Source organism: Chrysemys picta, chromosome 7 (genome assembly GCF_011386835.1).
Source record: "Chrysemys picta bellii isolate R12L10 chromosome 7, ASM1138683v2, whole genome shotgun sequence".
Taxonomy (NCBI): Eukaryota; Metazoa; Chordata; order Testudines; family Emydidae; genus Chrysemys; species Chrysemys picta.
The window spans coordinates 61395591-61413328 of NC_088797.1; the positions used below are offsets into that span (position 1 = coordinate 61395591).

General features: G+C 47.0%; 1 protein-coding gene across 2 annotated transcripts in view; it reads left to right on the forward strand.

Annotated features, from left to right (window-relative positions):
- WDFY4 (WDFY family member 4) overlaps positions 1–17738 on the forward strand; it is a 253577-nt gene that overhangs the window by 154450 nt on the left and 81389 nt on the right. For both annotated transcript variants that reach the window (XM_005307318.4, XM_042856108.2), the window contains exons 40-43: positions 4868–4945; positions 6024–6227; positions 9021–9057; positions 10546–10712. In XM_005307318.4, coding sequence (XP_005307375.2) covers positions 4868–4945; positions 6024–6227; positions 9021–9057; positions 10546–10712 — 486 coding nt within the window. The remainder of the gene's footprint in view (positions 1–4867; positions 4946–6023; positions 6228–9020; positions 9058–10545; positions 10713–17738) is intronic.

Sequence of the window (17738 nt, forward strand, 5' to 3'; positions counted from 1 at the left end):
AGGATATTGATAACTTAATAGTCATACTTCTCGCTGCGCATTTATTACAAGTAGTACCTCCGATTCCTCTCACTGACAGAGACTAGGAGAAATGGGTCTCTGTTCTTTCAGTTTGCTTATGTTGTGCATTTGCCAGTTCTTTGTGTTCTGTCCATTTCCCCTTTCCCCCACATTAGTCACTTTCCCCAGCATTAGTCACTTTCCCCTGTTGTTTGCATGGGCCTTTTGCACAACAAAAGGGGGAAGGGAAACATTTTTTTAAAAATAGGAAAATCTGATTGTAAACCCAATTGTACTGTAAAACCACAAAAATTGGCAGAGGACTTGGGAGCAGAAAAATAACCTGAATCTACTTGTAATGTAAGTGATGAGAAGAAGGCATCTAATGGCTTGTCAATACAAACATTTAGTTTTCAGCAAGGTATGGTGGGAATCTACCCCGCATTAGCCTGCCACACACTGATTATCCAGGTGGACTCTGCTGATGCGCATTAACCATTTGTTAATGTGCCTTGATCTAGTCCTGTTGCAAAGAGGACTAGATCAAAGTGTGCTAGTGCATGGTAGATTCACACCCCAGTTTGCCATGAACTAAATGTTGACGTAGAGAAGCCCTAAGTGGGACTTGTAGCAGGGCGATGTATTCCTTCATGTTAAGGGCATAAGGGACTGCCATGATCATCTAGTCTGACCTGCATAACACAGGTTAGAGACTTTGACCCAGTGAGTCCTGTATCAACTCATGCATGTGACAGCCCTATCTTAAACTATTACCATCCAAATACCGACAATTCAATATTAACAATGACAAAAACTAATTTATCACTTCTAGTTTTAGCCAGATATGATGCAACAACACCATTGTGTTTATCCACGGGGCAGGGTGTTATGTTAAAAGATAAACCTCCTTATCCCATTCAGGATACATTGTTTCTGGGGATTTTTTTAAACTGGAAAACCATTATGTCTTTACTCAATAGCAGACAACAGCAAGCCTGGTATAGTTATTAATATTCCTAAAACATGGTCAGATGCAATGGGTTTTGGTCAGAGTATTGGAGAAATGGTAATCAGATATCTGTTTAATATTATTATTTATATTATCAGGGTGCCTAGGATTTGCCCTCTCTTTTGCTGGGTACATCTCTGATGCATTAATTTTTCTCTCCCATTAACCTCGTAGGTTTTTTTTTACCATTCTTCTAATTTTGTGACCGCATGCTTGTCTTGTGGTGGTTATCCTCTGGGGTTTGCTCCAGGATAGGTGGTTCTGGTTGAGGATGGTTGGATACAGCTTCAATACCATTCCCCAGCTGACCACAAGTGGTTGCTAGAGGAACCCTTCTTCCCTCAGAGTCAGCTTAAAGATACCTAAGCCCTGCCAGCTCCAAAACATAAACCCTGCGAGGCTGGAGCCTTATCCAGAGCCCAGGGAAGTCAGTGAGAGTCCTAGATCAGACCTCTCAGGGTGATGGACCATCGCTGAAACGCCCAATATGGATTGCTTTGAAATGGCTGCCATTGGATCACTGACCTGGTCTGGCCTTTCAGAAGTCGGGGGGTCTCTGACCATTGCTGGCACATAAAGGAGGTTCTTGTCTGATCTGTGTGGTTTCTGCCGTATTTCTGTAAAGCTAGAACCTGAGCTCCCATTTTGCACTGGGCCCAGCTTGGCAATGCGGGAAAGTGATTGCTGTCTAGGTCAGTCTTTATGGGAGTTTTATATGAATTTATGGACTAGTTTTGTGAGGCCGCAACTGTGATTACAGGTTTAATGATGCTTCACACAAACAAAATGTAATGGCTTCCATCAGTGTAAAACAGGCGCTTCCTGCGGGGAAACACCACTAAATGGGACTTCGCGGTGGGGGACGGAGCTGGTTCTCTGCCAGCAGCAATCGGCACCACATAGACCTTGTATGTTAACTCAATTATAGTACAGCGCCAGCAGCAGCTAGGCAGTTTGCTTTGAGCAATCACTGCCCGCGTGGCACGGAGTCCATGCATTTAAAGGTTACCCATCTGATCCATGGCTTTGGGTTGAGAAGGGCTGGGATTGGCACGCTCACCTCAGTGCCTGGGCTCAGAGCAATCTGACCTCCCTGATCCCTGGAAGAGCACAGTGTCTCGGTTCTGGTGGGACGGAGGTCTTTGCGTGGTAGTGAGGCTTTCTGCAGTCAGTGGTTTATTTGTAGGAGATGGCTGAAAGGAACACTCCTTAGCGCCACCTGTACAGTCTGTGCATTCAGTGCCTTCCCAGCAGCAGGGCATTTCCCTCTTCTCTTCCAGTTTGCCAGAGGATCGTATTCTCCTGTGCTCAATATATCTGAGTGCTCTCCTCACCTTGCCCTGCACTTCTGAGATCTTTTCCAGCCAGCCCCAGCAATCTGTCAAAGAAATCATGGCCTGCGATGCTCCCTGCAACTTCTCTGGTGTTCAGCAAACCCCGGCCTCCTTGTCTAGCCATCTCCTGGCTACAAGTTGCCATCTATAATTGCTAAGAGGGGGAAAAAGTTCTTTGTCTATTCTGTGTGTGTGCAACAGCCACATTGGGGCACCTGTTCTATACACAGGTACCCATATTATTATTTAGGATTTGTACTGCAGTAGCGCCTAGGAGCCCCAGTCACGGACAAGGACGTCTTGGTGCCAGGCGCTGTACAAACACAAAACAAAAAGACAGTCCCTGCCCCAAAGAGCTTGCAGCATGAAAGGTGTTAAAGCAAGTGAGCATCTAGCTTCAAAAAGCAGGTGGTGGTGTCTAGTAGTTAGAGCAGGGAGCGGCCAGGACCATTTTCAAGCAAAGGTTTTATGTCTCCCTCATGAGAATCTTGTGTGTGTGTGTGCATGTGTAGGGGTGGAGAGGGTTTGTGGCATTACACCCTCGCCCCAAGAGTTACCCTGCCTGAGGCCACGTAGGGGCATTTGCCCATACAATTAACGTTTGAGTGGGAAAAGGCGTGAACTCACGAGTCACAGCACTCAGCCCGGCCCTCTAGCATGAACGGGCAGGTAACTTCACAGCACCCATCAATTCCTCGCTGCTTCACCTCCTCAGCCTGCTCCCTGATGAGACCCCACATGCTTCTCAGCAGGCTAGAAATATCACGGAAACAGCATTTTCACGTCACAGCCCTTCTGGGACCCAGAAGTTCAGAGGCAGCCAAAAGGCTAAACCTGCCATTTCAAAGCGGAAAGTTTGGATTTGCTTTGAGTTTAATGCAAAAGTTTGAGGGGTTCTAATAATAATGATGAATATTTTAGGCCTGATTCTGCTCTCACATGACACCAGCTTTCCTGCTGCATAATTGCACGGCATTGGGTGGTGTCACTCCTGATTGGAGATCTCCCTAAAAGTGAAGTTTTAACTCAAACAGGAATTGATGGATGAAATTCTGTGGCCCGTGTTACACAGATGATCACATGGTCTCTTTTGGCCTCAAAATCTATGGATCTATGATTTACACTGGTGCAAGTGAGCCCAGAATCTGGCCCAGTATGTTTCTCTAACCCCCTACCCCTGCGAATCTCGTAACACTTCACAAACATTAATGAATTTAGCCTCACAACTTCCTGCGAGGTCCAGCTTCTTGTCCCCATTTCAAAGATGGGGAAACAGAGGCACAGGCAGGTGCATAGGCATGGGCTCAAGGTCACATAGCAAGCTATTGGCTGAGTTGTGAATGCAACCCGTATCTCCTGCCCTGCAGGCTGTACTTTCCCCTTGGACTAGCACAGAGCTGCTGAGTTTGAGAGACTCGTTCATATAAAAATGTCAATGAAATAGACAGGTGGTGTTAGATTAATTGTTGTGTTGGACAAGACCATACCCTCCTGCCTGTGGGAAAAGAGGCTGACCTTAAGGGTGTAGTGCTGGGGTGAGACACAACAGCTGTGGTTCCATTCCCAGCTTTGCCACACACTTCCTATGTGACCTTGGGTAAGTCACTTAGGATATGTCTAGACTTCTCTAGTTCAGGTTTGAGCCCAAGCCCTGTTTCCATCCACACACCGATCAGTTTGACTCAGGCCAGGGAGTACTCAGGACCCACCTCCGAAGACCCTGCTAGGGGGTGGGTCAGAGCCTGACTCCTGCTTTCCAGGGCAGTGTAGACATACCACTAGAGTTAAATTTGCAAAAGCACCTAAGTGACTTAGGAGTCCAAGTCCCATATTCAGAAGTGATTTAGGAGTCTGAGTCCTATTGACTATCAATGACACTTGGGCTCCTGCTTGCCTAAATCACTTTTGAGAATAGATGGAGGCTCCTAAATCACTTAGGCGCTTTTCCAACTGTTGTCCTTAAACTCTCAATTGGCCATCTGTAAAGTGGGGATAATAATTCTTCCTTTGTCTGTCCCATCTATTTAGACTGTAAATTATTTGGGTCAGGAACTGTCTCTTACTGGGTGGATATACAGCGCCTCGCATGTTGGGGCCTTAACCTCAGCTGGGGTTTCTCAGTGCTGCAGGAATAGAAAAAATATTACTAATCTTGCACTATTCCTGTGCTGTTATCTCCCCCATTTAAACAAAGAAAGCCTGAATACTGGTTTGTGTATAAACGTTGCCTTATTTGCTCTACTTTCTTTCTTCTTCTAAATAATTCATGTGCCAACACATGTGTTGAGTTCATGGATATATTGGGCTCCCCTTTCATTGCTCTTCTCTCATGGGCTATAAACCGAAGAACTCCTGTCATCACCTCATCATTCTGCTTTCTGGAGAGTTCCCCAAACCCACCTGGTCTACACTCATAAACCCCGAGTGACCAACGGTTGCTTAACTCTGCTTCTGACCCACCACCAAACCTGTGCATGCAGAGCCTGTTACTGAGCATTGCAATGTCTTCTGGTGTTTCCTCCAGGGCTTTGTGTCGTGTATGGAAAAGTACAGAAGGAGTGGGCAGGAGCTGTACGCATCTTTGTACAAAGATCATGTACAGGTAAGGGATTGAAGATCTCATAGTTTGTTTCTATTGTGAAGATGACATTTTTTAACTTCTCAGACTGCCCTGGCAATGCAATGTTGTGTCAGAGGTGAGATGTTGTCCCTACTGTATATACAGCCTGCAGAGTGCATGGTGAAAAATTCTGGCTCATGACTGGCTGAAAACAGTCATGTGATGAGTCAGTAATTTTCTATTTACCTCCTGTGTTAGTAACAGTATTGTGGAGTAGCATCAATCACCAATCAGACTGCACATCCCCAGGTCTGTCTGTCCCCAGGTCTGTCCTCAGGTACTCCTGATTTCCACTGGAGTAATTTAAAGACTACTCCAGATTTGGCTCTTCAGCTGTCAATAATAGTTTTCATGGAACTCAGCCTTACAGCCAGTTAAATCCCACATGCAACTCTTTACTTCCCGATTGGTTCATCGGAGCTCAGTAAGCGCTTTATGCCCTGGAATTCTAATCTCATCTCCCCTTGAGAATGGTAGTTTAAAACAAAACCCAGCCCAGGTATACTTTCAATTCAGGCCATAATGGAGAGATTTCCCGCTATTTCTGATGAGACATTCAGAATGTTTGTAACAGTATGGACACTGCCTGTGTTTTGGTGAATGTCAACATTTGCCATCACTGGAGATGCACACTGAGCAGGACAAGCACAGGTGCATAAACTTTGATGTCTATCTCAGACGATGTCAATATCTGTTATTTCATGTTATTTAATATTTTATTGCAAAATAGTTTTGTGTTTCCTATTTTACCTGGTGACTTTGTGTAATGGTGGGTTAAATATATCTGGTTGAGTATGGCTATTCAGTGAAATGTAAATGGTTCCATGTGATTCCAAGAGTTCCAGTATTTAGACTTGATCATGTAGAGTTCAGTGAAGATCACTACTTGCTGAACTGGCAGCACTCCTTCCTGCCGTGCCTGGGGTTTCCATGGAGGGTTCCATCCCAGTCCCGACTCATCAGGGTCATTGGATCCATCGAGATCACAGAGATTGAACAGCTGAAGGTGATCTGGGAAAGTGGAGCGTGATGGAGTGATGCAAGTGATTCTTTCCTATAGATGCTGCAGTGTGGTTACAGCAAAGCGGCGAAAGACTGGGCCACACTGGAGGAGCAGCTGTTCACCAGAGGGGGCCCGTGGGGAGCCGTATCGGGGCTGTCAGCCCCAAGGTGGCGTCTCGATGGATACGAAGGGCCTGCACGGATGCAGAAGAGGATTCGGTGCGAGAGGGCCCATGGGGCAGTGATGCGAATGAGGAGTGAGGTAACAAGCTTTTGGATGCGGTGTGCAAATTCTCTATCCTTCTTCCTCTCTCACTGGAATAACCCACAAATAACACCCTATGCATGGCTTTCTAATCCTCTCCCCTCAACTTGTTCTCCTTTTCCAATCCCATTGTCTTGACTCGCTGGGCCATGGTCCTCCAGGTTGGAAACTGTAGTGGTCCCTTGCTCTCAAGTGGGGAGGGAGGCCACTCCACCTCACTGTATTAGGCAATAACCTTTGAGCTCGGGCCTCGCAGCCGGGGTCAAGCCGCACGCAGTCTGTAGTTTGGTAGCCCCCTAGCAAGGGTAAACCAGCAGGAACAGTCTAGCCCTCTTGCCCCCTTGGGCGGGGCGAGGCAGTGAGCAGCCTCTTGGTTGGGGTGGAGAGCAATTAAGAGTTCAGGCTCTTGCCCTTTGGGGCGGAGCCCAGCAGGCTTTAGCCTCAGCTTGTAGGCTTAAGGCAGCCAGCAAACACGCAGTCTAGGGGCTCAGGTGAGTGAGCACACACACAGTCTAGTGTCCTAGCATGATGGGTGGTAGACTTACACAGGCCTCCTGGCTTAGGGTGGGGAGGCTGCCACCCCAGGGGTGCGATGGCAGAGGTAGGAGGACATGGGCTCGCCCGACTCCACTGCGTCCCAGCCCAGGGCCCTCACAGTGGCGGCAGGCCCACCAACGGGGGTGGAGAGGGGGGGAGGAGAGCAAAGGAGGCCCCCTGGCCACTGCCCCAGGCCCTTTTAAATTGCCCCGGCGGGCCACAGGACTCCTAGGCATGCACAGGGTGGTACCGGCGGTGGTGAAGGCAGCCGGGCAGGCAGCACCGCGTGCGCACACACACACACATACACACAGACACACACACACACGAATGCCATTGTCACTTCACATATTTGTATCTTTAAAAAAAATCTAACAATATTCAGGAAAGCATCTTTGTCTATGATGTTTTCAGGCAGTTCAGTATACCATTATCAATATGATTGGTCTCTGTCCAGAGATACAAAGCCCCACATTCAGCACATGCATACAAATGACTTTTCCTCTCAAGATCAGATAAAGTCCAATATTTTTTCCTAGCAATGAAAATTTGGGTTGTATGTTTTATTTCAACTTCCTCTTCCATAGCATATGTACTGTATGTGATCCTTCATATCCTATAAAGAATTAACTTCATACCAGGTAGTTGAAGGCTGCTATCAAATCCCCCCTCATTTTTCTCTTCTGCAGACTAAATAAGCCCAATTCCCTTAGCCTCTCTCATGTGCTCCAGCCCCCTAATCATTTTCGTTGCCCTGTGCTGGACTCTCTCCAATTTCATTCCATAATGTTTTTATTTAATTTAAATATATAATTCATAATAACAAATTCTACATCTTATCTTTAGGCTCACAATTTGTTTAATACTGGTGCTGTAACTGGAAAAAAAAAGTTAACTACATCAAGCAGTGCCACAACTTACGTACATTGGGTTTTAATGTGTTATCAATAGGATAAAAAGTAGTGTCGTAAACCTCAGCCATCCCTTGCTAGGGGGCCCATTGACTGTTCTGCTCTGGGGCCTGGAATTGCTGTTGGCGGACCTGAGTGGTGGAGTGGTCCGCCACTGGGTCAGTAGGGATCCAGCCACAACACACTGACCTAGAGTCAGTCAGCATCTTAGCCAGACAGTTGTCAGCTGCCCCTGGGCTACTTCCTACCTCTCTAGGGTTTGGTACCTCTGTAATCCGCAGGTCCTCTGGATCCTCTGGGTACACAGTGGATGGCAGTCCCAGCAACTCCTCTTCAGGGTCAGCCTCCTCTGGGGCAGGGTTCTGCAGAGCACAGATTCGGCTCCTAGGTGCCGCAGCAAAGTGGAGGCATCCTTCTCCTTTCCTGACTCCCACTCAACTGAGCTGCAGGGCCCTTCTTTTATACTTCCTGTCTTTCCTCCCCCCTCCCCCGGTACTTCTGGTGAGGGGGCGGGGCAGGTTCGGCTCTGCCCCCTATGGGGAGGTTTAGTGGTCCTTCGCTCTCAAATCCAGAGGGAGGCCATTCCACCTCTCTACAGAAACCCATTGAGATTAGCCATTTTTGAGGGGGTTTAGAGAGGTTGCTACATTGTTAGTAGCGGTGAAATGATGGACCTTCATGGTACACTAGGCACACTCCTGCCTAATGAGATCTTACAAATAGACAGGTTTTCTTTCTCTCTGCAGTATCCCAGAATTATAGCACGCCCTCCTGGTGGCATTTTATATCCTGAAGTCCCATGTGGAGAAAGTTATTCTGCCACCACAGGCTTCAGTGCATCAGACTGACTGTCCTGCTGGAACTGGCCAGTGATCAAATGAGTCTTGCTTGTGGAATTAGAGTAGTCTGAGCCAGGAGTCCAATTATCTTATCTTGTTTTATGTTACTGCCCATCACTGTAGGATTTAAGCGCCAGCTCCTGTCAGCAAGAAGCAGAAGGATTTAGCTTGAGTATCTCCGAATATTCGCTTCTCCAGTCTTTGTGATTTACAAATGGCGCTCCAATTCTGCAGACCTTCCATAGAGTAGAATATGACTTTGTCCTGGAATTGGCACTGTTCGGGAGTCAGCAATGAGGTCCTGCTTTTAGGAAGAGTGTGGGCCTTTCCCCTTTGATTGTAGCACATGAATGTTTATTTTTATGTTGTTTTGGTCATTTGGGATCCCCTCCAATGCATTCTTTGCAGCTCAGCTCTGAGTCTGCAATCTGTGCCGTAGCTTGGTGTTGGGGTATGTTGCCAGGCTGCATATTCCATTCTAGTGATGGCTGTTTTCTTTTCAGGTTCACCAAGCTACCCCAATTCAAGAAGAAAATCAAGGTAACATTTAAACTGATCTATAGAAGAAAATGAGCTTGTAGGTCCAAACTTTGAGCTGAAGTAAGCAGTTCCGACTCCAGGTCTGAATTTGGCCTGGGGATTATAATATGGTGGCAAGTCTAGCCTACTGCTGTCTAAAGTGAACTGAATTTTTGAGAGTAAAATTGAAGGTATCATTACACATAGCACTTAACCAGATGCTGATTTCATTACTGTCTTGTGGCCAGTGGGAGAAAGAAGAAGCCAAAAACCTACCATAAAATCAAACATTTAGGCACCTCATGGAGAGGACTGGAAAGCACTTGCGTTTAAGTGATGTGTGCTCAGCAGTTAACTGTTGTTTGCTGAATGTTTACCTTCTACAGCAGCATCTTCTGTGTTGCACCCACTACTTCTCCATCCTCTGCTGCGTGCCATGAGACACCCCTTTAAAACCTCATTTGAAAAGAAATGAACAGGGCACTAATTGGCTCAGGGAATGATAAGAGATTGTGACTTTCAAAGAGCTGGAGAAAAAATGGGGGTAAATATCCCTTTTTTTTTTTTTTTAATTTCAAAGTTGTTTCTGTTTCCCTGGGTTAAAAATGGAGCCATTTTTTCATTTGTTTCTAAACTGTCAATATTTTTTCCAAAATTTTCTTTCCCCAAGCCTTGGTTTTTCAGTCAGTACAGAAGACGTTTGGATAAAAAAAATTGCGAAAAATGAAATAGTGTGAAAAAGTCACTGAAAATTTTGTTTTAGGAAGAAAGGCCATGTTTGGGTGTAAAAACGTTTGGTTTGATACATTTCAGCCAGTGCTGTGGAGTTCAGCTTCCCGTGTCGCTGCACTGGGACAAACCTTTAGTGTAGGTTGGTGAAACTGTTATTACTAAGTATGTTTATTCTGGTAGGGCACAGGTACCAACTGAGAACAGGGCTCCTTTGTGCTAGATACTGTACAGAGAACTAAATAGCCACTACTCTGAGAAGCTTACAGTCTAAATAGAGAAGGCAGATGAAGGATATAATATACACACAGGTCATGTCTGCACTGCATGAGTGTCTACACAGCACTACCTGAACTCCCAACATTCTGTTGCTGCATATGCTGGGCTCCGTGAGTGTCCCCAGGATATTACAATTACCAGTTCTTCCTAGTTTCATCTGAGCAGCCTCTTGTTTGATTTTATTTAAGTACTTCTGGTATCAGCCAGAGTTAGTACGAACATGGAAATAAACATGTTTGTTCAGTATTTTTCAATCTTCAACTATTATTGGAGCTCAGTTTTGAGTTATGGTTGAATGTTGGGGCCAGTTCCTAGTTAGTCCTTCCCTAGTAATTAACAGATTTCACTTCTCTCTTGCCTAGTTTAACCATTGATGGGAGTGGGGTTTGGCAAATAAATAATGCCATTTCCCTAGGCAGAACAGATTGGGTGAAAGTCTAATGTTGCTGTTCGTGGCATCCGGCTGCCACTAAAACTGCGATCTCCTTTATATTGATGTAGAAGAGCTGATGCTAAATGGAGCAGAAAGGGAGATGGATCAGAGGGGAATGGATTGTAACCAGCTGACATTCTTCCCTGCCCTACATGAAAGTTTCCACTCAGAAGACTTCTTGGAACTGTGTGTGGAAAGACAAATTATCCTGCAGGAGTTTGCTGAGAGTGAAAAGGTACCGCCTGACAAACCAGGAAGATCTTTGGGGGCGGGAGGCAATTTGTGGTGGAGCTGGGCATGGACAGTGGGTGTTAGGGGACTTGGGAACAGTCTACAATAGCACCATTGTTGTTCTTTTATTTGTATTCCTGGGAGTGCACACAACTTACTAGACACTGTCCAGATATGAAGACATGCTCCTGAAGTGCACACAAGGTTGTAAGGTCTTTGGGTCTTCTTGTTCTGTGTCTGTATAGTGCCTAGCACATTGGGGTCCTGGACTGTGACTGGGGTTCCTAGGTGCTACCACACTACAGCTAATAATAATAATCAAAATCAGCATTTACTCTGGTGGGTTATTTATTTGACTTTCCCCTTGTACTTCAAGGCCCTGGAAGAGCAAATATCACATTAAATTTAACCACCAGGGGCAATAAACACTGATTGTAGTTTTTAGTTGCACCGCTGGAAATCTATTCCTTCAGCAAGGAGATGAGCAGCCCATGTCTAGGGGGTCAGGGAAGGTTTCCAGCAGCTGGGAGATAGGATAAGTCAGCATTCACTCCAAACATGCTACATTCCAGGTCCCTAAGATTCCTCCCCTGATTCCTCACTGTCAGAAACCTTTCCTAGTCCCCAGTGCAGTGCCCTGCACTTGACTCGTTCCCCGGATGCCCTGGGACATGCCAGTTCTGTACAGGCAACACTTCATTGCTTCCATAACTGCTGTTTGAAATGATGGTCAAATCCTGTCACTTCTCTTCTCTGCTGCTCCAAGAGGAGATGCCTTTAATGCCCTCAGCCAGCCCTCCCCTCCCCTTCTTCCTCCCCCAGGCATGCTGGAGCAGACTCCTATCCTCTGAGCGCACACACAGCCTCCCTGCCCGTGTCCCTCACCTGGCCACATCAGTGCTGGTGCCTCCTGGATCCCACTCTCACCATGCTGCCCTTCCCCATTATGCCTCCTAGGATTGGGGAGAGGGCAGGACCCAGCAGTGTGGCCCATACACTAGACATGAGGAGTCCAGACAAGGGGCAGGTGAGGCAGAATTGGCTCCTCCCAGTAGCCCCAACCTACCCCCCTTCGCAATCAGAGACCCTCACTTCTCCCTAACATATGATTCCCACAATAGCCATTGTCAAACCCTAAGAGAAAGGCTGGTTGGAAATAGATAGGGATTAGCCATTTTCCAGGGAGTTCCGAGAGACCCTACACATTTAGTAGCTATGCCCTATACATGCTTCTTTCCAGTGGGTCTTCTCCTGGCGTTTGGCCCTTCAGTGTGGGACACCCAGCAGCTTTCATCCATCTAACAGTGAAAGCCACTCGTGAAAAATACAATTTTACATTCTCTGTGATCAAAATGTTCCACGTTGGAGGCTGTATATGGATGTAGATTAGAGTTGGCTGGGAATTTGCCATTGGAATGATTTTCTGATGGAAAACATCCTTTTTACACCTTCAAAACTTCCCTGGGGAGCATTTCAGTTTTACTGAAAAAGCCTCGTTTTCCATCGAGACAATTGAAACTATGGCTCCCCGGCTGCCCATCTGAGGAAGGTGAAGTTGATGACAGCCTTCCATTTTGGATTTTCTGAAACTGAATTTTTCTGGAAATCACTTCCCCTTCAAAAGATCAGTTTTGACTTTTCATCTTCATTCAGGATGTAAAAATGTTCAAAACAGCAGAATTGTCTGTGGGAAGGGATTTTCCATTTGCTGGCCGGGAGGGAGGGAGAGAGAGAGCTTTTATGTTTTTGTATAGATTTTCATGGCACTTTCCCAACAAACAGTAATCACATTCTGTCTCTCCAATGCGCTGGCCTCCTTGTCCCATTTGAGCTGTAGGTACCGTGTACAATGAGGTGCCATAATTAAACATTCCCCACCCCCAGCAGAAGATGAAGGGGATGAAAATGTGAAACATGTTTTCCATGCCTTGGCCTAATCTCATTTGGAGGCTTCAGGCTCTCGCTCTCCTCCGTGTAACTCCACGGGAAGCCATCAGAAATGCCAGACGTTTTCCTCCAGCAGCAGTCACTGCATTGCCAAGCTGACAGAGTATTAAAAAAAGCAGTAGGGGGTGACATTAGCTGTCCTGTGCTCACTTAGTACGCTGTGGTCCTGCCTTGTAAATGGCTGCCTCATGAGCTGTTTGCGCTCTAACCATGCAAGTGGAACTGGCTTACTTACCGTATTGCAGAGAGATGTCACTGCGATGCCTTGGCAGCTAGGAGATTGATTTGCTCCAGCGCAGGGTTGCAGTGGGTCTGGAAAGCACTGAGTATTTTATAACGTTACACGGTTTTGTTACTGTGGCACAATCAAAGAGAAACCTTTGTAACATTGTCAACTACACAGCCTCACTTTACACACAGCAGCAAATTCTCTGCTGGGGTGTGACATCACTGAAGTCCGTGACATTACACTCATAGAGCATTTAGCTGCACTTGTTGCAGGTGAGTAACACAGTCTGCAATCCACTCATGTCAACTCCACCTAGCCCCAGGCTGGCAGGCATTTGCTGTGTGCTGGGACCTGATCTGAAAGCCATATTGCACTACTAAAGGATAAGATGTCTTATGTGCCATCATTGTCACCTGCCCCCCTTGGATGCACAGAGGAGGAGGTGGGCATAGGCCTGCCTGAATGCTCACACACCCCTCTGAGCTGCTTGCAGAGACTGAGTCTGAATGCAAGGAGGTGAGAGCAGGCTCAAGGCAGTGGCCACTTTCCCCTTAGCAAGAGAGAGGGGAGAGGCGGGTCAGTGGGGGAAGTTTTTGCTGCACCCGCTTCCCTTTTCCTCTGATGCAAGTAGAGCCCCGCAGAAGCAGGGAGTAGCTGCACCCTTTGGAGGGCTGCAGAAAATTACTTGCTCCCTGTGAGTGCAATGGAACAGTAAAGGAATTGTGCCACTTTCGTTACCCAGGGCCAGGAGTTAGATTACAGTCTCATCCTCACAACAGATGAAATTGGCACTATAGTTATAGAGGGGTGGGGTGGGGGACAAAGTGTAGGGTTTTTCTATATGTTGGAGTAAGTGTGTGTAATGTGCTGGAATGTGTGTGTTGTGTATCTGAATCTCTTTGCAAGGTGTGTAGGGAGGATGGAGCATTAGGCAGTGTGTATATACAGTACGCTGAGGCTGTGTGTAGGTTGGCTGTGAGGGAAGGCTGTGGGGGGGGGGATGGGGTGCTAGGCTGTGTGTGTATATACAGTATACTGAGACTGTGTGTAGGAAGGCAGTGAGAGAAGGCTGTGTGTGGGGAACGGGGGTGTTAGGTTGTGTGTCTATATACAGTATGCTAAGGCTGTTTGTAAAATGGCTCTGAGAGAAGGCTGTGTGTGCGCAACGCGGAGTGTTGTGCAAAATGTGTTTGTGCATATTGCTTGGTTGATGCAAGAGAAACACAAGGTGACCACGCCCCAGCCTATTCTCCCTGGGCCAACCCTTTAATAACCCTGGCTCACCAGATGAGCAGGGGAGATTTGATTCTTGTACACGTGTCGGGTTCACATCTGCAGCCTGAGCCCCCCTGCTGCAGAATGTTTCCCTGCTCTCGGCAAGCCTTGGCTACTCGTGCCAGGGTATTAACGTGTTGTTTGTGTGCCCAGACTGAGGAGGAGCAGCAGCAGCACAGCTTTGCTCACCAGGACAATCCAGGGGGTGGTTTCTCTTTGGTGGAGAGATTGTGAGTTTTGGAGGAAATAAGCCATCAGCTGCCAGCAAGTTACCTGAGACCATAAGCAATTCAAGCACCAGCGGGTAATGTGTCTGGTTACCAAGAGGCCTGCAGCCTAGCAGCGATTAGACACCAGGCCCTTCCTTGAAGAGGGAGCTGAAGGTGCCAAAGACAATAGAAGCAGGTAGCAGAAATCAGGGAGCTGGACACATAGTTGTAGAAAAGGAGCTAATCAGTCAGGGCATCCCTTCTGGAAGGGAACTGACGTGAGGTCATCGAGGGCACTGATACTTGGGGCAAATAGGGCTGGGCTGCATATGCTTCGATGCCGCCAGTGTTCCTAGCCCTATCACAGGGACCTGCCAGTTCCATGTGGTACTGACACAGGCAGTTTTCACAGGGGCACCATTATGCGCTACCATAGCACAGGGACACAGCTGTGGAGGGTTTGCACGGTGTTGACGTACACTGGAGACAGAAAGCCGGACTAGTGATCAGAGCAGGGAATTGGAAAGGAAGATACCTAGGTTCGATCCCTGGCTTGTAGAAAGTCGTGTCTTGCCCCTTACCTCAGTTTCCTCATCTGTAAAATGGGGATACCAATGGCCACCCACATCACAGGGAGGGGCAGGGTTGAGTGTTAATCAATGTGTGCAAAATACTTTGAGATCCTCAGATAGCAGGAGCTAGAGATGGGCAAAGTTGTTGTATGAGCTTATTTTCTCCACTGTCAAATCACGGCTGGCCCTGTGTGCATCTCGCTGGGTTGGAGGGGGAGCCAGGATACCCTTCCCCCACCAGCACTGGTGTACAGCAGGTAGCCGGAGTCTGGGTGGCTGGGCTAATAGTGCAAGGGACAGGGGTTCACTAGCTCGGGCAGCAATGCTCACCAGCCCACCGTGCTATGACAATGTAGAGGAGCACCAAGACATGGTCCATGGTGCCCCTTGTGGCCTCTGGTGGCATTTTGCCTTGCAGACTCTCCCTCCAGCACTGCAGCAGCTTATGGAGCCATTCCTACGCCCTGAATCTCTACAGTGCTCCTGACCCCTCACCCCAGATCTTGAACAGCCATCCTGAGTGAGAGCCCTGGCTCTTAGCACAGCAGCCCCGTGAGTCTTATTCATAGGAAGAGTGGTCAAGGCTGAGGAGGAGTCGAAAGCAAGACATCAAGCCCAGGGGATGTGGCCAAGGTTATTACCGAGTGGCTAAGAGGCATGAAGTCAAGGGAACTGGCTGGAGGGGAAATTTAAGGGCTCTGCTGGCTGGATACAGGCACAGAAATCAAAGCTAGTGCATGGCTTTGGGTTTCTATGGCTGTATATGGGAGTGGGATCTGGAATTGGGTGGACAAGCACAACTACGTGTGTTTTGCAACATTTTTTTTTCACCCCGTGTACAACACCTTCCCTAACAGAATTGAGCAGTGCTTAGGAAGTCAGTCAAGCCAGACAGCATGCCCCCCTCAGTCCATGGTTTCTGTTCTAGTGTGTGTGAGCAGTGCTGGGGGGGAGCCCAGCAACCGTCAGCACCGAACTTCCATTTTGTGTCCTGGGCTTTCCCAAGGACTCCCGTGTTACAAGGTGAATGGGAAGAACTGTGTGCATGGGTGAAATCCCTCCCCAGGGGTTTCTGCATTGACTTCACCGGAGTCATGGCAGCAATTCATTTGACTGAACCCCAGTACCTGTGATGGCTCAGACACGGATGAACTTCAGACCTGTGCCCCTAGTACTAAACACAGGGTCAAATAGATTTCACTTCCTTTAGTGGTGGACAGATGAGGTGCTTGAAGCAGCCACATACCACTGTCCGGAGCTAGTAGGGCCTTAAATGGCCTACGACCTTCTTAACTGACAGAGCACCTTTCCCTATGCCATGCTGCCACAGCTGATGTACTCCAGCGGAGTTCTTTGGCATATACGGGAAGGGAGCTGCTGGCAGGAGAGGTCCTTAATCCTAGCAGTCACCTCCCTGCCTCTGAATTTGCTGGCCTTCTGGGCACAATGCAAAGCCTGTCTTTCTGAGCAGACTTCTGGGTCTGGGTGAGTGAGGTCTGTTTGGAAAATGTACAAGATGGGATTTGGATTTGCTCTGTAAAATGTTTTGCCCCCTGGTGGTTGTGTGTGGGGGGTGTGAAGAACTTGTTGCTCTGATGGTTTTGTGAATTTTTTTTTTTTTTTTTTGCATCATACTTGCAGCTGAGGGGAAAGGCCCACAGGGCCAGATTATCCCATTGAAATCTATGGGAGTTAGACTAAGCTGCTCCGGAGCTATTGAAAATAGGGTGACCAGATGTCCCGATTTTATAGGGACAGTCCTGATATTTGGGCCTTTTTCTTATATAGGATCCTATTACCCCCCACCCCCGTCCCGATTTTTCACACTTGCTGTCTGGTCACCCTAATTGAAAATCACATTGAGTGCCTATCCGACTCTAGGCTCCTAACTGGGCGAGCTGATGGTTGTAAAAGTGCCGTTCCATTGAAATGGATACTTGTTGTGGGTGTGTGTCCATTTTGACAACATTTTGTTTTTAGAATGGAATGTCTTGATTTTTGATTTTGAAACAACGTTTCATTTGACACGTATCTTCTCTTTATAAAAAAAAATTGAAAAGTTGAAAATGAAATGTTTTGATTGAATTGAAAGAAATTTTTTCAAACCTTTTGTCTCCTTGGAAATTGAACATTTTTGGCTTTTTCTTCCAATTTGGAATGAAAAAAAAATTAAAACACCAAATTTCCTGTGGCACAGAAATTCCAGTTCCTCAACAAATAGATTCGTTTTTTAAAAAAGTAGCAAACCTTTACCCTCTAGATGGTATCTGCTTTAATTCCTTTCCTGCGTTTGAATGAGCGGAACAATCTGTAGTTGCCTTGCTTTAGGCAATACCTTAGAAGGTAATTATTCAATTATTTTATGTCACCTTTGCATCATTGATTAATGATTCTAGCAACCAGTGAACTCGATTCCGTTCTGAAAAAAGGGGAAAGTTTATTTAATCTATGTTAATTTCAGGTTGGCTGGTACCTCATTAGATTGGGGCCCTGTAGGTACAGGAATGGGTACACTTCTTCATTGTCAGATCTTTGTTACTCGGCGGGAATGAAATTTGCTCTGAGTTCAGACTGGGAAGAAATACCTCAGCCCAGGGCTTTGTTTATTTTTAACAACATGGAAATATATTTTGCTGGAGGGCGGTGGTTGTTTTAAATGAAGTGGATTTAGCGCTGGTGATGGGTATTGGATTGACAATGCAGGAGGCAGAGCGCTTCTGTTTATTCACAGCACCAGCCCACATCTGAGAGAGATTCCTTGCTGCCCCAGCCCCACCCTGGATGGACCCCTCCAGGAG